The sequence below is a fragment of the Eufriesea mexicana genome, unplaced genomic scaffold (assembly GCF_001483705.2).
Source record: "Eufriesea mexicana isolate 0111107269 unplaced genomic scaffold, ASM148370v2 scaffold2501, whole genome shotgun sequence".
Lineage (NCBI taxonomy): Eukaryota > Metazoa > Arthropoda > Insecta > Hymenoptera > Apidae > Eufriesea > Eufriesea mexicana.
In genome coordinates, this window is record NW_016910581.1 from 409209 (window position 1) to 432239 (window position 23031).

Consider the following 23031-nt stretch of genomic DNA (forward strand, 5'->3'; position numbering starts at 1 on the left):
TTTTATGATAAACTTACATCCCAAGGATATATAGGATAAAGTAAACACTCTGTATATGCATTTCCTTTTTTTTTTTTGTATAAAATTCATTATATTGTAAAATTTGTCAAACTTGAATTTATGCTCTCTTACTGTTTATTGTTCGAAACAATAATTAATTATATTAATCCTTTGCACCCGAGAGGTGAGTGCTCTCCGCTCACCACTTGATTTCATGCGGAAACTCGATGCGCGGCGATGACTATTTATGTTTAGTTTCTTTGGAACGGGTTCCTAAGCTCTTATTATATAATCTTATAAAGTGTAGAATGACACCCCTTCAAATGGAAATAAAATTTTCTTATCCGAAATTGGCCCACAACTACGAACCGGACTGCATTTTCGGCATTAGTTCGAACTTGACAGTCATGGCAAAAGTACTACTAAAGTTAAAGATTTTGATCCCTATAAGCATGGAACGTAGTAATGAAGTAAGCTCAAGTGAAGATGAGTTTGATTTAACGTTGCTTAACGAGGAAATTGTATCTATACACAACGAGCTTGACGATACAGAGAATAACAGCAGTGCTGATGATAGTGACGAAGTAAGAAGTGTAAGAAGGCGAAAGGTCAGAGTAATCGATATTGACACTACAGACGACTCACAATCAGACAGTTCTAAATGGATTAGTTGTACTGAATCTGAAGAAATACCTTCAAGAATACCATTCATAGCCGGTGACACTCCTGCAGTGATCGAGTCTCGACTTCAACCTCCGATCCCGAAGACATCCGTTTGAATAGAAAGCTGCCTAATATTCTAACAGGAGTTAGGAAGGATTGCAAAGTCTGTTCTCAAAGAAATAAGCCCGGCAAAAGACATAAAACATCATATTATTGTAATATTTGCTCCGACAAGCCGGGCATGCATCTTGGCAATTGTTACATAAAATATCATACACAGCAAAATTACAGAGACTAATATTTAAGAAATTATCTTCATAAAGGCGTAAATATATATATATAGCATGTTAAAATATAAAAGTTTTATACATTAATTTGTGTGTGTAATCATTTTAAGTTAGGGGTAAGAAACTCGCCAAGAATGCTGCGAAACGTCTCGAGTTGCTGGTTCGCGGCGCGAAAAAGGCCTCGAGTGCAAAGGGTTAATTATTAATTTTATAACCGCAGTAAGAATTCACCATCCAACGCTATTTCTTTGTTTCTTTTTCTTAACTGCAGTAACTATTTATAAACATTTTTCATAATTATTTAATGCTTCAAAATATTATAATCATAGATACTGATGTATTCAGAAACTTCTCCTCAGAGATCATTTAACACCAATTATAACTTTCTAACGTTTTTAATTCTTACGTAATATTTCGTTTTTGTTAAAAATCGGCAGTCTAGAAAAATTCGATTTTTGTCAAAAAACGGTGTAATACAGCAATACAGCAATGTAATACAGCTTACGGATTCGTGTTCAGGGCGAGTAGCTCTAGGAAAATCAGCAAATACACATTGTAAAAAAAAAAGGGGGAAAAAAGTAAAAATTTGACGAATAACGTTATAGAACAATTTTTACGTAACAAAATATTAATAATTATTATTGCGGAATATTACTTCGGAACCGTTTTGCAACATTTTCTTTGTGCATTGAAATGTTTCGTTGTCTCTTTCTACTCTTTTATAACAAGTATACTTGTTTCTATAGTATTGGCTATCTCTTCATTTGCAATCACTTGTAAACATTTGACGTACTAGTTCCAATGTACCGTACATCTAAATTAGGTATATACGTATATATCATTTGTAACATGTAAATGTATCAGAAATATTGGAAATATCAAAAGCGGAATGCATACAAATTTCACTCTCAGCGTAATTATATTTTGCTTGAGTTGGAAGTATCTAACAAATTTTAATTAATTTGGTTGAGAAACAAAGGAGAAACCATTTTCTTACATACATGACAGCATGATTTTTATTTTATTTCTATAATCCTTCTAAAACCTGCAAGTATTATATGAAATTATAGTAATACATGTTCTACATTATCCATAGAAATGTATAATGCAGCTGTGATACTCTGAAATATATTTTTGCTTACAGCTTCCAGAAATCTTTCTAATATGATTAATTTCACTTGCATCTTATAAAATTGAACTTATTGTTGCTACGTACACTTAGCGTTAAAAAGTTTCCGTTCACTACTTACGTTATTCTTTTATTTTGCAGTATTTGAAAAAGAATTGTACAAGGGGGTTATGCGTGTAATTTTTGTTTAATTACTGGTCTGTAGAAGTGTGGAGTATAAAAATGTCTGTCGACAATGCTGTTAGTTTGTTAGAAAAATGGAATTTCAATTTATTCCATGACTATCAAAGCTACGTGAATTTTTGTACATTCTGAAGAATTTTAAACATGTATAAATCAAGGTTTGTGCACACTTGAAGTATCTTAGTTCCGTAGTAGTATGCATAATGGATAGCCAGGTCTTCAAAATATAAAGTAAAATGAAAACTCCAAATGCACATCTCGAGTAAATAAGTAATTTACTGTAGAAAAAGAGAACATTCATGGAAACGAATGGAAAAAATAATTGAAAGTTATTTTCATTCCTTTCTTTATATCTAGAAAAACTTCATACTGGTTGGATATTAAATCAAAGAAATTGGAATCTCACGATAAGCATGGTGTTTTAACACTTTCCATCGTGCATTTCTCGCAAGTTATGCATACTAATCTTCACTAATTAAAGGACACAAAGAACGCATGAAGGTGATTTGAACCGGTTAATTAATGAAATTAAAAATAAATTACATAATTTTTGTAATTGAATGAACAGAAGCAGATACCTCTGCTGCAGTGTACAGAAATATAACGGAAAACTAACAAAATATCAAAAGAGAAATAATAACTAAAATGCATTGCTAGGAGAAACGCGGGAGACGTCTACAGTCGGGCGTGTAACGATTTCGAAACGAGGAAGTTTCTCCATTCGGTGTGGCAGCGACTGACTTCGAGACAGGGAGATTTCCCAGCTCGGTCGGCTAAGTGTTAAGAAAAATAAGTGAAAAACCAAGAAGGAATGCACCATAATTAATATGAACGTTTTAGAACCATTGTAATATAAAATTTGCATCTCACACTATGCAAAATGTTATTAAAAATGCTTGATATAGTGAATGGATGACTGAAATCAAATGATCCAGCAAGCATATAGTGAAAGCCTAATAAACAGGTGATAACGAAAAAAAACTTGCGACTGAAAAGAAAGCTACGGTGGTGGCGGCATTTTAGTTTGAATGTCTATCAGTGGGAATGAGATCGGAGAATTGATTATTATTGACGGGCGTTTAAATATGTTATAAAATAATATCTATGGATTCTGAATGTACCCACCCACGAATGTAAATCAATTTCACTCGCATTATAAACATAACTAGATTAATTTTCTTAACACACTATTTTCATGCACAATATTGTAGGAATGGATGTGGCGGGTATAAAGCTTTCCCTCCTTTCTTAATAATGTTTCTTGTATATTAGATAAAATATAATTTAAAATCAACTGTTAGAAACTGAATCTCGTAAGTGACTTTCTCAAGATCAATTCCTATGCAGAACTGACTCTTAGAATGATTACTTGCAAAACTCAACTGACTCTCGCACCCCTTGGCATTCATTTTTATATCCATTCATAGTATGCATTGCCAAGCGTCCAAAGATTCCAGGTGTGTTTTAGGAACTTATTCTTTCTTCAGGCGCCACTGACAATCTAGTATAGACATTGTCATTCGATCCGCTGTTACGCAGTTCCGACACTCGTTAATACCACAATATTAACCTCTGTATATCTATATAATAATGTTGGATACTATCCCGAGGAGAGAAATCGCGAATCGGCCAATGCCGATTCGGGATTTTATTTTAGAAAAAACAAATTGTAAACCAGTTAATGACCTATGCGTGGTATTATTCTAGAAAGAAATCAAACATCAACCGATACTGTTATAAAATGCTATTTTTAGAAGCAAAGCTAAGTTGCATGAACGCAGGTCAACGGAATCGTAATCGTCACGGGGAGCAAATCGTGGATCGGCAAGGTGGCATGATTTTCACGAATTATATCAGCGATATAATATAATTATAATCCATATCGATGAATTATATCAGCCAATTAGCGCTCGATGGAAGCACGTCACCGAGTTTTTTCAAGGGGTCTATAAAAATGGGACCCATGACGGCAGGCGGGGGGGGGGTCTTGAGTGAAGAAACCTCGAAGAATCCTTGTGTAAATAGTTTGTGACCGTCACGGGCGCGAGTCGTTCGGTGTCTGAGAGAGACGAATAAAAGCTTGTTTTCCGTGTGTTATAGTTACGTTAATTTAGTATTACTTTCTTGCGTTAAATTAGTGTCCTAGTTTAGTGTTCGTTTTATTCTGTTTATATTGTTCTGTCCGTTTTCGGTGTCTCAAACCGTTCGCGCAGATCCGATATTCCTCCGATAAAAGAAGGAACACATATATATTATTTCTATAAGCGGAAGACAAAATAGAACCTGTGTGTAGGACGGTATCCTATAATAACGTTTAGACTTTTGGTCTTGATATTCTCTTTTATGATTTTTATTTCTCCTACTTTGATTTTCGATTTGTTTCTGCATGCACCTTCCTCGATGTCTGTCTTACTATAATTTCCTTATCGCACTTTTTCCAAGTAATTGTACGGTTGAAATTTTTTGCGGCCAATGCAATACTGCATTAAAATTCCAAGGACTGGAAGAATCTTAAATTTAATTACTTCAATAACTGTAGTAGTTTCTGAAATATCTAAAAGTTATGAAAGCATGTATTAATTGTTTAATCGTGTATGAATAATTTTGAAAAATTTCGATTGAAAAAATGGTGAAACAAATGACAGGTTTCGTATTATCAAGATTGTGTTGTCAACTAAAACGGGAAAGAAGAATGTAAATTTTCAGCAAAGAGGAAAATAATCAGTATAACATGATGAAACAAATATGAAAAGGTGATATCCGATGATAAAATCATAACGTATTGTAGCTTATACATTGTTATAAAGGCGTTTATTTCTTTGCACAATAAAAATCTGTTAATCATTTCGATGGTTTATAGATTTTCTTCACAGTCTTAATCGATACTTGCATCCCGATTCTCGATATCATAGAGCAATAGTATCAATCAAAAGAACACATATAGATATCTCTCAAATTTACAGTAAGAGTTACAATAATATCACCCTCGAACTGGAACGTTTAATTTAGTACTGTTTCATTTATCGAAAAAGTTTTTCAACATTATTTATCATTGTATACATCCAAGGTAGTGTACTTTCCTTAATTCGATACTAATTACAGAAGTAAGTGGTAACAAATTGTTGAAATAATTTAGTAATTAGATAACATACAGTAACATAGACAAATTATAGATGAATTTATTTTATCACGGAGATGACAATAATAAAAGTTAGTGTCATAAAATTATGAAAATTAGCAACAAAGCATTAATTACAAACTGATAAATCTTTTCTCATTTTTAATCAAGAATATATTATGAGTATGATTTATTTTATATAAAAACTTGTTTCTTTTTCAGCGACACAATATGTAGCGGCTTATGACACATATGAAGCAACGCTGATTTCGTTTGCTGATACTGATACAAAAAAAGCGTATACATTGTGTGCATTGGCCTCAATAGCATATACTTATGAAAGAGTAGATGATGCAAAAACATTGTTGTTTCAATCCATACAGATCAAAACACCAGTTATAACAGGTCTTTTAGCCAGTGCATCATTAGGAATATTGCACAATGATGAAGATTTAACTGCATTGGTGCTAAACGTTTTGAAGTTGTATGAAAATCACTGTGAATATGGACACCACGTTGTGAACTTATTTGCATATTCTCATATAATCGGAAACAATGCGAAAAGTGCCATTACTAATCTCTCTAAATCAATTCATATGTATCCTGGTAAGTAATACGCATACATTTTATAATTTCAACCAAAGAGCCTTTATTGGTTTTAAAGTCAATTTAATTGACTTGATTCGTAGTTACTCTAACAACGTTAGTCTTTGTGAAAAGTAAAACGTGTTGCGATAAAAAAATTCAATTCATTTCTTTGTTTTTGAAAAGACCTGTCAATGTTGCGACATCTTATTATATCCAGGGTGTAGAATCGACCTATTGTACTCGTGATATATAATTTCTTTAATTTCTTTACTTCACCTGCATGCTACAGTATACCCTATTTAATGATAGAATATAAATAAGTTTAGAAAGCGGGCTGCAATGACTAATATGATAAAAGCATATGGGAAACGAAAATATTAGAAAGAATTTTTTAATATATCGGCAAATATAAAAGGAGATGTTAAAGAATGTCAGATAAACATATGACACCTTGTATATTACGAAACACATCATAAGTGAAATATTTGTATAAGAGAACATAGTTTTTTCTTCCATTATTATCTCTTAATGTTATAAAACGTTTGAAACTGTTGTAATTTACAGCGGGCAAGGAACAGTAATCGTTTTCCTATTCTACTCTTAATATATTTATTACAAACTTACACAATAAAAGTAATTCTTAATTCTGATCGCAATTTGACTTGCAAAAGGTAAAGTACAATGTCTCATTTGTCTCACGAACATAATTGTTCTCGAATTTCTTGTAAATATCATTGAGAAAAAGTACATGTGTACAATTTTTGAAGAAATCAGGTGTGTTTCGTTTACAGCGATAAAGACAAGGGTATTTGCAATAAATTGCTAAATCAAGCATATTTCAGTCAAAAATTTACACATTTATAAGATTTTGCATTGCACAGATTCATACCTAATATGCTCAGCAATTTATTCTGCCAGGAAAACTTTTTATTATGTATACCATCACACTCTTACTTTATAAGTACATAGTTTGCTGGTTGGTGACGGCCTTACATGTCTCAATTTCACTACACTTACCTTTAAATTATTTCGCACCATTACGATATACGTATTAAGATTTATTATTCCATCTATAAATATAATGTTTCAAACACTACTGTAAGCCATATCATTACGCTTTCTCCGTCATGCTTCACAATTAGTTTAATATTTTTTTGTCAGTATTGGATTCCTACAGACAAATCTCTTTTCATCTGACCTAAAAACATGGAATTTCGATTGATCTGAGAATATAATACATCTCTAAAATACAATGGGCTTATTTACATATGTTGTAGCGAAACTTGATCGCTTTTCCGTATTTGTATTATTAATATATGGTTTTCGCTCTCGCGGCTTTGCAATATATTTCAACAGAATGCAAAATGTTTCGTACAAATGGATTTTTCGTAGCCTCTTTAATTATATATACTCCGACGTTCTCTAACCGTGAATATTCTTGGCCAACATGTCGTGGCTGATTTTCTGTAGTTTCCGTTATTTCATACTTTTTAACAATGTATTATACTGTTGTAAAGCTTAAATTCAGTTCTTTACCTATTTTTCTATAACTTTCTTCGCGTTTTTGGAGAAAATCTATTGGAGAATTTTTGTATCTATCACTGATACAGGATTTCACTTTTCTTCACTGTCATGATGCCTCGACAGAGTTCAAAGATGTATTAGCGACACACAGAACAGGTAAATGCTGCTAGGTAAACAAACAGTTGTTTATGTGTTAGTCAGAGTTGCGGCGATACATATGTGCTTTTTAAAATTTAGCTATCGAATTATAAGTGTACGAATACTCCTTTTTCCTCTCAAATTGCTATATTCTCTGCATTGCTTTTTTGTTATGCGTTAATAAGAATTTTTCATTTGCATATTATTTCTCTACATACTAAACTAGTCGATATAGCTTTTGTATTTGTTTGTATACTATTTGCTTGTATAAAGTTATAGGAAAAAATCTAGGTGTACGAATACTTTATTGACCCACTGTATACTTTCCTCTATAAGAAGGTAAATGTTTTTTCCTGTACGATAATATGTATGTAGGGTATTTTTAGAGTTCGAAACTGAGTGCATGGGAACACTTGGATCTTCCTCGAATATGAGGAGTAATAAACAGGTCTTAGGTTCAGGTCAAACGTTCAGGGTGACATCTGGGGTGCACGTGAAAAGACAAGTGACCGCACGCAAGGATTGTACCGAGTAAGCACAATGAGCAAAAGTTAGGAATGCATCTGAGTGTTTGAAGCCCCCCCCCCCCAAGGCAAGGTCGCGTAGGAAATGAGTGATCTAGAAAAAATCCTTGCGTGTGACAGAAAAGAGACTGTTAGATTTAATTAAGAGTGCTAGGGCAGTCTTTAGAAGAGTTTATGAAGAGCCGGTAGAAGAGAGTCTTAGGCGGATTTTGGTGTGCGTAGTTGAAGAAAGCAGGTGAGAGTGTCCATCGGTCGTGTAATCATAATAATCAGTCTGTAGTCTAATCTTTTACTTATACTTTCCTCCTAATTTTATTTAACTCGCAATAGATATACGTATTAGAATAAAATTACACCTCTTGTTCTTTATATGCCAATAATATTATCCCTACATGTATTAGCTTTTCCCGCAGACGGCAACATTTTTTTTTCACGTAGCGAAATAATGAAATAAAATGCTTTCTTGTGGCATAAGTGAAACGTGCTACTATACATAAGAAAGTTAAAATATATTTCTCTATGTAACTAGTTGAATTGTGCTTTTCTAAATATGACAAATGAAACGCGCTACTTTTCTTTACGCACATAGAATTAATATCGAAAGCATGAAATTCGGAAGAATAAATTTTCATTTATTTCACGTGAAGCTATATAGTCATAAGGTGAAACATTGCTAACTTCACGCAGTTGTAATTATTCTTCGATAGAAACAACATTCACGTAACACTTATGTTTAGTGGCCAAAGAATGTCATGTTGAACATTTAGTAACCTGATTCTTAAATTGGAATATCTATTGTAGCAGCTCTTGCCGCTTTGCCTTGAACATACATCGTCGTAATTTTTTAATTAATATTTGGAATAAGAGAAAATATGTTTGAAATATATGTTATTAAGTGTGATAGTGGATAAATATAATAGATGTATATTACATTTTTTTTTACTTTACATGATACTCTACAATTTCTCCAATAGGGACATTTGGTAAATTGATATAGCAGTTTGAGTCAATAACGTGTAGATGCTTCTTCATAAGCCAGGACTTACACAGTAGGTACAGCGTATATTGTTTAAGAAGGAGGCCCTTTGGATTTTTCCTGTGTAATCGTTTAGGAAAATTTTGACCTGATACTGACTTAATTCTCATATCTTTGCGTAATTCGTCTTTACGTATTAATCATGGGGCATTGGGGAAGATTCAGAGAATAATGGATTATAACACTTCAAATTCAGCTAATTTAGTAGTGAGCGTAAAAAGTATTCGTACAGTGACTAATCATTAATAAAATGCTTAATAATAATATTTGTTAAATAATATTTTTTAAACAAACATGTTACATTTGTTCTCCAAGCTCTGTGGAACAACAATATTAAATGAACAAGAAAAATATTCATATTGTTTATATAAATAACAAGAAAAATGAACAAGATAACAGAAATGAATGCGTAATAAATATTCGTACCAGTTACACCCTATTACATTTACTATTCAATGTTTGTAGTGTAAAGTTTCAAGTTAAAGTTAAAATTAATTTCAAATATCGTTTACTTATAGTAATCGGCTTGAAAACATTGTAATTGTAGCAGCGATATATAGAATAGTATTTATCATCACTGTAGCAACATTCTTCTACTGTAGAAGAACGAAAGATAATTATTAATTTGCATAGCAGTGCAAAAGTTTATCCGAAATATTGTATATTGTAAAATGACCAAAATCTACGATATAAGGAATCATAAACAAATACGGATTACGGAAAATATTACAAAATCATGCGAGAAGTGGACGGCCGCGAAAAATTTTTGAACGTAGTGGTCGTATTATTATTCGATTCATTAAAAACAATCCGAAAATGAGTGCAACAAAGATGGCTGAAGAACTTAAAAATAATTTAAACATCATTGTATCTTCTAGTATTGTACGTCATTTTTTGCAAAGTCAAGGTTACCATGACAGAACAGCTGGACGGAAATATGCGAATGAAAGGAATAGAAAGAAGAGATTGGAATTCGCACAAAATTACGTAAAAATACCGATGGAGTTTTGAAATGGGATCATCTTCACGGATGAGAAAAAATTTAACATTTTTTGCTCCGATGGACACATCGCATTGTGGAGAAAAAAAAATGAACAGTATAAAGAACTCAGAACTCAGAACTTGCAGCCGACAATAAAACATGGTGGTGGTTCAATATGTGTGTGGGGCTGCATGAGGGTCGCAAGTTTGGGTGAATTTCATTTGGTTAACGGAACAATGGATCACAAAATGTATATTAATATTTTGGAAACTCATCTGCATTCAAGTATTGAAAAAATAAAATATTAAAAGTAATTTTGTGTTCATGCAAGATAATGATCCTAAGTATATACCGCTTGCAATAAAGGAATATGGATTGCATATAATATTTATTATTATATAGCACATTTAAAAACTTTCCCACAATCACTGTTGAATATTTATGTCATTAACCCTGTTGAACATTTATGGGATTATCTGGAATTTGATTTAAAACAGACTTGAAAAGTGCCTTTTCAATACTTCGAAGGCTAGCTGGTATAAAAAAATCAAAGAGAAACTCTACGAAATGTTAATTATAAATATTAATTTTATAATCATTCTTTATCTTTATCATTTTGTTCATTTTCCTTGATATTTATATAAACAATATGAATATTTTTTCTGCTTATTTAATATTGTTGTTCTATAGACTTCAGGGAATATATGTACCATGTTTGTTTAAAAAATATTGTTTAATAAATATTATTATTCCGTATTCTAGTTGTGATTAGTCACTTTTACACCTAGTGTATATGACTTTTGGCTACCATATCCTACAATTCAATGTTGTATGTGCATATTGGCTTGCATTATTGGCTTAAACATATATATATTACAATTTATGTTTTTCTCTATGCACTCTTTAAATTCATTGCAATTTGAACTATTGTTACACAAAAAAGAAGTTTCTTTATCAAGTACTGTTTTATGCAAGTAACAAACCAATATGGCATAATGATCAGAATAAGATCGTAGAAAGATTGTGTAGGAAACTCAGTTTTGTGTAGTCGTCCGTTGGTTACCTTTTTGTATAATTGGTCGGGTGCTTTCTCCTGTGCTGATGGCCAGTATTTATATTCACCGGTGGTCATTGTATCCAAGAATAATTTTCTTATAATTTTCTGTTTGTAACAGGATTCTTCCTTGTGTTGAGTTAGTTTTGAAGCCCGATAAATTTAAATTAAATTTAAAGTTTAGCATTATAGTCTCCATCAGCAATGAATTTATTTCCTAGTAAGTTAAAAAAGTTAGCGTGTCGCATAGATATTTTGTGTTTGGGAGGGCAATAAACAGCGGCTCTGCTGATGTTGCCATTATTGTGTGGATAGTCACAGCAGCGGCTTGTATGCGAGTGTCTATGACTGAGTGGTGTGTATTATGTTTGATATATTGTTTGATAATAACAGTTGAGTATTACATCATTGAGTATTACATTATCGTGTAAAAAAACTTTCAATTTTAGTATTCTGTGTTGCAACTCGCTTGCATTTCAAATTGCGATTTTTAGTATATCCATTATTGTTTGTTGCTAATAACGAATATAAGAAGTTCTATCATTTTGTTAATTCGTGGTGATTGTTGGTTTAAGAGTTTGGTTTGTTCGAGAAGCATGTTAGTTATTCGTTGTGGGTTTTTGGCTGATGTTATTGGTAATTTTTTTTTATTTCTCATATATATAATGCTGCTTCCTGGTTTCGTATGGTGGAAAGTATCTTTTTCTGTGATTCAACAATTTGTGCGTAGGCCTTACAATTAGTGTTTGTGTTATATTGTTGGCTAGGAGAATGTTTTTGTTACTGCCTTCGGTGACTGTTTGATTTTGGGAAATTAAATTTCCTGAAGTTGTTTTGCACCAGTCTAGGAAACAACTTTTGTTGTAATTTCCTAGTAGTATAACCTTTCATAGCTAGCAGGGAAATTTTCCTGACAGTTGTATCATCTGACATTTTGTATTTTTCCTTTGAGGGGCGGTTTGAAGTTAAATTTGAAATTTGAAGCTTGCCGGAACATTTGACGCATGCGAGGGTTCAGTTATAAGAATTCATAGTGTCTTCGTGCGTTTGACAGCGTAAACATTGAGGAATACCTCTTTTAGTTTCCGGAGGCTCGGAGGATACTATATTGTTTAGTAATTTATCAACTTTATATATTTCCTTTTTATTTTCATTGGTTTCGAGATCAATTAAGAAGCGCGGCAGCGGTTGTTCTGTGTCGTATTTTGTTATATTATTTATTTACCTTATCTTATGGTTGAATTTTTCTAACACGTCAGTTATTTCACTGATGCCTGTTTTAGGGTGCGCTTCTATTTTTCTTTAACTGGTAAAAGGAAAATTTGCATTGGCAACTTCGTTCAGTGGTGGTCTTAATACTAGTTTAACGGTTTCTGTTGCTACGTTTTCTGTAGTTTCAGCAGTGAACGCATCCTGTCGTAATGCATTGAAATAATTTTCAATTTTCAATTGATATCATTTATTAACCGATGGATAGGTAGACAAATTTTATATGCTTTTTCAATGTAATTTGTTCCCAGTTGCTAGTTACCGAATTACGGGTTTTCATTAAACTTGACGTAGCTTTTGAGTTATTATTTGTTTAATCAGAATGATGCAGTTTCTATCGACTTTGGATATTTTTAATTACATGTTATCCATTTCTTGCAACTTTGAACTTGAATTTGCCCAAGGGCAAGTTTTTCGCCATCACATTGACACTAATATTTACAAATGTATTAATACTCGAACACTCTCGAATATCAAATTGCTTCGCATAAACACGTCTTGTCGCCACGACAGTTCAAACAAGACTCGAACATTAAATGGAAATCGAAAATGTTGTATTATAATATATTTTATTTAGAGAAAATGAGGAGAGTGGAAATTTATTATATACCAAATGATCCGATTTAATGCAATTTAATTCAGAAAGGAAATTCTAGTCGATATTTTCTTATCTTACAATTAGAAGAAAACTTTTAGAATATTATAATATTATTATATCGACTCTGTTCAGTTATTATGTAATAATAATTATGTTTTCGAAATAAATAACAGGAATAAACAAATGAATAAATCATGTAAACATTTCTCTTCTGACAAATACATCTTATATTTAATTTTGCCTATAATCTTATCTAACATATACAATCTTGCGTCACATATATATTAATGAATATTTTTATATTATTTTTTATTAATGTTCTTTGTTATTTCCATTTTCATTTGCAGATGACGTGAGGTATTGGGTTCCATTACTCAGAATATTACAGAAAACTGATTTACAGACTTTCAGCAAATGTGCTCAGAAGGTACTCCGTCTTAACAAAGATATTGCTACTGGACACCACCCACATGTTGCGTGTGCTTTATCCATTAATTGTTTCACGCAAATTTTAATACCAAAACATATAAGATCAGTTCAGAAACTTTTATTTACTTATCCTGGTCATGTTGAAAGCTGGGCCATGTTCATCGCAACATTTTTATCAAGGTTTGAGTATAAACTTAATCGTATTTACTTAACACTCATGTAATTTAATTTAATACTTGTAAGAACATTCTGTAACTTACATTTTGCACTTCTTTTGTTTCTTTTTTAATAGTTCAGTATTATCCTTAATGTAGCGATTCAACAAATTATAATACTTTGTCTATTTTGCAATATGTGCTAATAACATATTTTTTAAGTCAGTTAAGTAGTTAAGTAGTTGCGAATTGGGTTCAGTTACAAAGTAATTGCCTTAAAACATTACGAAGTGATTCGTGGATGTATTTATGATCATAGTTATAATATTTGATACACCAAAATGATAACAATCAAAAAGAATATTTACTTAATTACAAAAATTATATTCATACGAATAACTATTTGAGCAAAGAATAGAAACAGCTACATTAGACACGATAGAGATATAATGTATGTACGCTGCATAAATGCATGTACGCGGATTCTTTTAAACATGCAACGTGAATTAGAGGCTTAAAAATTATTTTCAGTGTTAGAACAAATAAAAGATTCGAACAATTGATAGTACATATGAATATGGCATTGCTTTACATGATAATACAAGTTACGGTTACCGACTATCATCCGCACCGTAAATGCGTAATTTTCTTTAATAATATTGTAGGATACTTTTAGACTTCATTAAGGTGCGGTGGTCGAAGTGTCCCTTACTTCCCGTTCTGGAAGATACAGACAGTCTTTAAGAGTTCGAGAGTCGTTAAGATAGAGAGTTCGAGAGTTGTTGAGATAGTCAGTGTAAAGCATTTAGTGAGTGAATCGAGTCAGTTAGAGTTAGCTCCAGTTCTTAATCAAAGAAAATTTTTAGCCGAAGTACTCTCCAGTGTATTAGAGACTGCGTGACTATACAATATTAAATAAGTTAAAAGAGAAGTTGCGTATAACCATTGTTTCTTTACGTAATGCTAAAATGTATCGATGCATCGTTATATCAAACAGTCTGTGAATTGAATTCGTAATTTAAAAAAAGCAGGAAAAAGATTCTTCTTTATTATGAGGAAGTAAAATTCTGCGAACATACGTACATGTCTAGTTTGATTTCAGTTTCACTACTACTAAAGTTTTTATACTCTAATAGCTTTTACGTAGTATATTGGTATTTGTATAAAATCGTTTCTAAAATATTTCGTAAAAATGCAAATATAGTACGAAAAGATTACATTTACGCGACGCGTATGCTTATTGTAACGAATAATTAATATTAACGCTTAGAAAATATTGAAATTCATACGAAAACTTTAAAATTGTATACTCTAATATTATACGAGAATATTATGATTGTTGAAAAATAAAACAAGGAATCGATATTAATATTTTTTACTTGATAAAAGATTAGATAGAGATTTCGATGATGGCTTTACTTTTTATCGCTGTGACATGCGTTGTCTACGAATTTCCCATTGCAAGAAATGCAGTATTGCCTGTTCTTCTAATTTCTTGATTCTTCTTGATTTCTTGATCTTTTCCTTTGGAAAACTTTACCAACAATAATCTGCTACTTCAAAAAATATGATGAATCTCTCTATAATTAAAGCTTATGTTGCTATTACATCAACAGAATATCACAATCAATGGTTATCCGTTTTATGTCTGGTAGAGCTCCAGTCGCGCGCTCAGATTTACTGACGCAAGTACATCACACAGCTCCTTCTCTAATGTGAATAATACATTCTACAATGAGAACAATACTATAATAATAGTGCAATAATACATTATAAATTAAAACATTTTGTATTGCTATCGCGCGGCTTGGGATTTCTCGACATCAAATGAAAAGAAGCGCTGTTGCGCTGCTTGGATTTCGTCGTACTCACCTAGAGAAAGCGCGGTCGCGCTGTTCGGGATACTCTGACAGTGTTTTTCCAAAACCCTCTAGAACTCAAACGGTTAATTTCAATTGAATAAAATAAATCATCTCGTGTTCAAACTGTAAATCATGTTTTACCCTATAACAATTTTTCTACTAAGGGTAACAGGTTCACACCTGACAGAGAAGGTTTCCTTTTGTAGTCCTGTCCGATTAATAAGTATCAGTTTAGTTTAATTTGGGGACACTTTTCATGCTATTCAGCTATTTGCCTTTCACTTATATCTTATGATATATTTTCTCGCATTTAGTATATCTAGGAACTTTTTATGCAACTCTGCGTGAATTTTTTCTATTCTTTTTTTAACATGTCTAATGGTGTTCGTACATTTATTCCGTATCTCGAAATTAAGTTACTTTATCGAATGTGCTTGTCTACTACAGTGTATCATACACTTGCAGAATTTGCTCAACGACTGTATATCCTTATTATTCTTCGTTTTCATATGGTACATTTTAATCCTCTGGAAGATCTTTTATTTCTTACCGACCTTTATTTCTGAGGAGTAATACGTTTAAAAATTTTGTTTATATTTATTTAATAACAAAATAATTTATGCCAATACGTAGAAATCTTCATTTTTACACACTTTCTGCTTCTGCTTCTAGAGGAAAAAGCCATCGATCGTGATCCTGATATCTATCTATTATTTTCTCACATATCCATAGATGGCAACTTTTATTTCATTTCTCACGTACCGTCTAGAAATAGATCATTCAATAATTTCTAAGCTATTCTTCTTGAGAGATCATTAGCAGTAATTATCAAATCTTCACAAATGAGGGGTTTCATCATTTTGCTTACTATGAAGTCACTACATGTTTTGAAGAATTTGTCAGTGTTGCATAACATAAGTCAAAATAATCTTTCAGCTGAATCATTCCGTTGTGGCGTGTATTTAACTGTTTTCTTTGTATGCTCTTTTTACTTTCCTTTTTTGCCGCAATGTTTACTTACATATTTCAGACTATAGTCATTTCTCAAAGTTTAATAACTTTTTTCAAAGTGGTTTCCAGCTAAATTTGAATCCACAGAGTGCATCCATTACTTCATTCTTAGTTCTGAGGAAATGAATTTCAACGTATCGTGCTTGGTTGCATATACATGTAACATATAACATGTTACATGTAACATATGTTGGAATAAAATAACTTATCGAATACTGTTGGTCAATGCATTAAGAAATCTGCAATCTTTTACAGTTGAACGTAATACGTTATTATATACTTAATTACGATAGGGTGCTTTATACTGTGCGTGTGCGTGTGCGTGCGCGTGCGCGTGTGCGAGAGAGAGAGAGAGAGAGAGAGAGAGAGAGAGAGAGAGAGAGAGAGAGAGAGAGTTTTTACATTGCACGCTATCTCGTCGTGCGACAAATCAGACCCTAAGTTGTTTTACTTGTCATATTCGATATTTTCGATTTTATCCTTTTACGGTACACTTTTGCAAACCGTTCCTTATTTCCTCGGGTCACCGGGTACGAGGCATTCGTTAGCGACTACTTTTAGAAACCAGGCAACAGCACTTAGGATTTGGCTGACAATGGGCCTGTAAAAGAAAGGACCAGGCCATGTGCGATAGCTACGACTTTCGAAGTCATAGATTCAGCGTTACCTCTCAAGAAGGGTCACGAATGTGGGAGTGACTGTCCAACAATCCCACTCTGAAGGAGGGATTTCCTCCACCAGCAACTTTGTCGTGGATGACGTTCTTCCTTTCTTTGGGGGCAACAGATTTGTGGAATGAGGGCCCACCTTCGGTCCGAATATCTGCTGTTGCATTGAATTGGCGGACACGTGTTTCTATAAATACAGAAACAAATGAACAGATATATATTTGATAATATGAGACGGTACAAACTATAAGTACAGTATTTCTCTCCATCTACGCACTATTCCATAACACGGTTAAATCGCGATTCCCGCACGAGGCACGTAATCCCTACAGCCTAACGATACTACTAACGTTTTTTGTTATCAGTTGCTCACGCGTTATAGCCGGGATTTTGGAATTCCTATGGCCCACATCTGCTAATCAGGAAACCGTTTTTCCTTTGACGATCTTTGAGCTTCGGAAGATGCGTGTGCCATGACTTCGCAGTTTATATCTTCAGACTGGAGTTGCGCCAGCAAGTTATCAAATACAAGGTTTCAAAAGCTTAGACCCAGTATTGAACCTTGTTGGTAGCCCTTTGTCATGGACTTTACGACAGTCTCGTGTCTGCCTCCAATTTGGGCTTCTCTTTCCGCGAAGTAACTTTGCGCTAACTTGCAGATGTTTCGCACGCAGCTTCTCTGCTTTAGCTCGTGCAGCAGGTTCGGCCGCCACACGTTGTCGAACGTTGTCGAAGGTACTCGATATATCGAGTGCAATCGCGAGTGCGTACTTCGAATCCACCATCCGGTCAATCGTTGTTCGAAGTTTAGCGATGGCGTCATCCGTTGATCTTCCAGGCCAGAACCCGCATTGCCGTTCGGAGGACAGGATGTGATCCACGAAGAGTGGTGCCATCCTCTTCGACCTTAGTCGTTCCAATGTCTTGCCTACTATTGATAGCAGGCAAATTGGTCTGTACAATTTTGGGCTGCTTCTATCGCGGTTCGATCCTTTCGGTATCGTCACAATATTCCCGATCTTCCTTCATTTCGGGAATATTCCAAACTCCAAACACGCGTTGAAGAGCTTCAGCAGCTTCTGGTGGAGGCATCCCCATGTTTGCTGAATGACCTCGGCCTCGATTTGGTCGGGACCGGAGCATTTTCCTCTTCTAAGCCGCATGGTCACACTGCTTAGTTTGTCGTGTTCGAAGGGCGGGCTGTCTTCTATATCTGGTGGACTCCTAACGGTCAGAAGATGGCAGTGAGATAGAAGACAATGTGATGGGTACGGCCGAAAACTTTTAAGTGAAGAAGTGATGTCGAATGACGAATGTGATTCGCATTAAAACTATGAAAGAATTAGCGAAAAGCAAGAGTAATCGCTATAATTAAGCACCTCAACGGAATCTAAAATCGTACTGCAATCTGTTCGTAAGTACAATCTTGTAGGCTAGCCGCAAACATTTTAAAAATTGTTAAGCAATTAGTACATGCACTTAATACAATTTTTATGAATGACAGTAGATAGAAATATTCTATCCATTCATATAAAATTCATATTTTGAGTTTAGAATCTGCTTTGATGTACATTCCGAATCTCCAAAAAAAAAACAAGAAATCATCGTTATGTGAACACGAAAAAGTTTTCAAATTTTAATCCGTGATATTGGATCCATTATTAAACTTTCTAAAATTTTGATATTAGATTTGGAATTAGTGATCCAAAAAATGAGATATAACCATCGTTTGTTTAAATCCCGCATTCCCAGAATTGATTTTGGATTTTAATTCGTCATATTGGATTTGAAATTGTAGGATAGCGGAAACCGGTTTTGAGACACCAAAAACTGACAGAACAACAAGAACAGAATATCACAATCACAAAACTCATAAAACTAATTTAACTTAGAAAAAGAACACCAAAATAACGCAACGAAAACACACAAAGACGCAGTCTGATATAGCTCTCTTTCCAACATCGAGCGACTCACGCTCGTGCCGGTCACAATTAACTTCTAAGTACTCTGTTTTGGTCGTCAAGGACCCTGCTTTTATGTTTTTCTTAACCTACGTTTCACCTCCCCGCAGGGACCACGCAATTTAATTTTGCTACCCAAAATAACTTTTCCATTTGCTTCTAGAAAATATTGATCGGTTTATAATTTGTATTTGTTGGCAATGGCCGATTCGCGATTTCTTTCCGAAATGGTATCCTACGATATCTTGTATTTTAAAGTTTTGACCCTAGATTCGGAATCAGCCAGAATTTATCAAAATTTTGATTTTTGATTTTTTGATTTTTGATTTTTTGATTTTTGGTCAGTTTTGGTAGGTTTCTGGCCTAGTACACTTCTGTGCGGTGGAATGTAGGCCACTCAGCACCGCGTCATATAGGTGTTGTATGGGCCCAGATATGGAAGTATCTTATCTCTTATGATACTATCTTATCTCTTTCTGATGGCTCTTCCTGTCTAGGGCAGTGAGTTAAACGCCTTGATTATGTCAAGACTGATAACTAACGCCACACCACCCTGGTGGACAAGCGTCTCCAACCAGGACCTGACCCACTTAATCTCGACAATCGTTTAGCGAACGTCTACTGAAAACACAGCTTACGCATTGCAAATGTATATTTTACCGTCTTGTCAGCGTTAAAAATCATTCCGACATTTTCGCTGAATGGTTTTTTCTTCAAAATGGTCAATAAAATACGTTACCGTATAGCAAATTAGTGCTGGATAAAGAACTTTTCGTAAAATTGCAAGAATAGCGAGTAGAAAGTACGCTTGACGGATTATTTTCAAACTTTCATGACCAATTGTAATTATTTACAAGCATAAATAATTATAATTATGTATATCAAGAAACTCGAGAAACTGTCATCTAAGATAAGATGAGAGTTTTAAATTCTTTTAAGATAAGAATGAGTCTCTTAACATTTTTAATTTTCACGCATTTCTCCATTTTAGCCGAAAATCATGCGTTTTTCAAAAAACATATTTTTATATAAAACTGAGAGTCGTGGAGTAATTTCGCTTACGGATTCGTATTAAAAGAATTAAACTCTACAAGAATTATAAAATGCATATTACAGATTAAAAATCGTGTTACACAGTGTAATCTGCCTGAAGAATTTTTTTAAATATTTATTTTCACATGGACACTTCTTTATAATTTAACCCTTGACTAGATCAATCGCGCAATAGTACTTTTCTAATTCTTCTACTTTTTCAATTCGTCATTGTACCTTTTGCTCCACGAATTTTATACATTCCTTGTTTATTATTTTATATGTCATCTCACTGAACAATATAGTTTCATTTTATTATTCATTTTGTTCATGTTACTCAATACTGCTGTATTCATAATGCATTGAAATATGATCATAGCATAATTTTTTAATTTCAAAGGTATAACGGATGATTCATTTAACGATATGTTTTGTTTTGTTCCTTAATCTTGATTGAAATCTTAATTTTGATGTTTATCTCAGCTTTCAAGCATGAAGTGCATATGCATATAGCATTGTATAAGTATGTAGTGTAAGTTACAGCTACAATTTTCGCCATACATATTTTTGGCAGAGTTTGGTAATATTACCTCACTAAGTGTACATTTTATGTCATTAACGATGTTTAACAGTCACGCGATTAAGAGAAGTGTCTAAGTGATAATAATTAACTCTTCTAAGGTTTATTGTGACAATTAATTCTCAGTCTAATTCCTTTTTCCCTTTACTAATATCTGGCTAAATTCTACAAAAGTTTTCACTTAAAAAAAGGTTGAAATTGTAAGCGAACAATGAAGGTACAGAAAAGGGTGAAGCTTATATTTTGTTTTCTCTTGACGAATAATAATCTTGTTCTATTTCGTAGTTTTATTAGCTCTAAGTCTAAATCTGTTTCTGCTGGAAGACAACGTCATATTATACATTGTCACTTTTGTCTTAAAGCGTCTCCGTCGTTTAGAACCAATATAAAACAGTTGAGAGCTGGAACGGGTAAAGCATTTATTTTTTCTTGACTCTCATTCCTCGCTACATACGGACGTGAAGGGTCGAACCTTTTTTCAGCCATCGGACTAAAACTGTGTCTCCATAAATTGTATTACATGCCTTATTTTCCTCATTCTTAATTAAAATTACTGTCTCACTGAATACGTGAAGCACTGTATTCGTTTTCTAACCTTTGAATCTACAACAGTTTCTTAGGAGAAAAGTATAGAAAGTTTTTCAATTATTTTTATAATTCTCTACTTCTCTGAGTCTCTGTTATATAATTCTATATTTCTCTGAGTAATATTACGGTTCAATTAATGTAGATTATTTGTATTAGTATTAAACAGCACTGCACACCTAGAGATTAATATTGAACCTTCCTGAACAATTATTTTCATATAATATAACAAAATACAAAGTATATAGTATTGTCACGACTATAAAGCTAGAATTTGTAGAACATTTTATTTATTTCTCTTTACCAATAGTGATATTTTATCGAGAACTGAAGATTTTAAGATCATAATAGACATCAAATCTGAAAGATATGAAAAATATATTTCCACAATGATTAAAGTCGTTTATTTAGTTATACCTATTAAATATATTTATATGATATGTGTTATGCTTATTCTCTGATGTATATAGGAAAATTCTGTTTTATTTCTTACAAAAATAAATATAGAATAAATCGGGGTTAAGAAAATGCATGTTATTATTTTTCAAACCTCTTGGTATAAGAAAGGCTCTTAATATAAGAAGAGATTCTCATATTTTCTTTAATTGTTATCTCGACATATTTCAGTATCAACATAATTATTTTATGGTGACACTATGTATATTTATTATTATTATCCTGTTATACACATTTTAAGATAGTTTCCATGGCTTGACAGTGAATATGTTTGGATAGTAATTTATTAGATACATGCACCCATAGTATATGATACCGTGAGATGACAAACAATTGAATTAAACTATATAAGTTAAATTAAACTATATAAGTTTCTGTTAACAGTGATTACTGTTCTTGCAGGAAGATTCTTATGGTGTCTTATGATTTAGCCTAAGTATAGACTATCTATATCTATATATTTCAATTAATTCTCTGCATCTAATTAACCAATTTTTATATCACTGTTTCTGTTTCGCATTCTAAGTAATTAATGAAATAATAGGGCGCATAAATTTATATGAGACATATCATTCATCTACACAAAATATCAATCATACTTTCTTAATTACTATGATTTCTTATGCACGTATATTTAAGCTACTTTTAAATTGTTCACAGGTCTACAATTAAAAGTTGTAATACTGATACCGAGTGGATCTCAAATTTCATAACTATTATACAACAAAATTATCAGACCACGAATTCGATGTCGAAATGGTTGAATGACAGTAAAATGAAATTAGGTCAGATTAATTAAATGAAAAAAGGTTCTGTATCTGTACATTGCAAAATGAGTAAGATGGAGTGTATTTTTGCAATCAGATGACTATAACAGAGGACGTGAGATACCACAATACTAGTGTTACATCGTTGAAGATATGAACAGAATATGTAAGAATTGATGAAGAAATAAATAAAAGTTGACACGTAATACTTTTTTCTGCATTTCAAGAATAATTCCTTTTATCCCAGGAAAAATTATTTGTTTATAACATTGAATTGACCTTTTATTCAAGAGAAAATTCAATTTATTGTTATAAATACTCGAATAGAAGCATAATATATTTTCTTGATTTACATATAATAATAAATAATAAATAATTTTTATGACAAGTAATATTTTAGCCTTTTTTTTGGCAAATGTTTTATCCTATATC

The 23031-nt window shown here is 32.8% G+C and overlaps 1 protein-coding gene across 1 annotated transcript in view; it reads left to right on the top strand.

Moving 5' to 3' along the window:
• The window catches only part of LOC108550057 (tetratricopeptide repeat protein 37), a 104534-nt gene extending 81741 nt beyond the window's left edge, over nucleotides 1-22793 (top strand). Inside the window, exons 11-13 of the mRNA XM_017903657.1 lie at nucleotides 5603-5986; nucleotides 13441-13702; nucleotides 22493-22793. Of these exons, the coding sequence (XP_017759146.1) occupies nucleotides 5603-5986; nucleotides 13441-13702; nucleotides 22493-22631 (785 nt within the window). The 3' untranslated portion in view covers nucleotides 22632-22793. The remainder of the gene's footprint in view (nucleotides 1-5602; nucleotides 5987-13440; nucleotides 13703-22492) is intronic.
• Nucleotides 22794-23031: the final 238 nt, after the last annotated feature.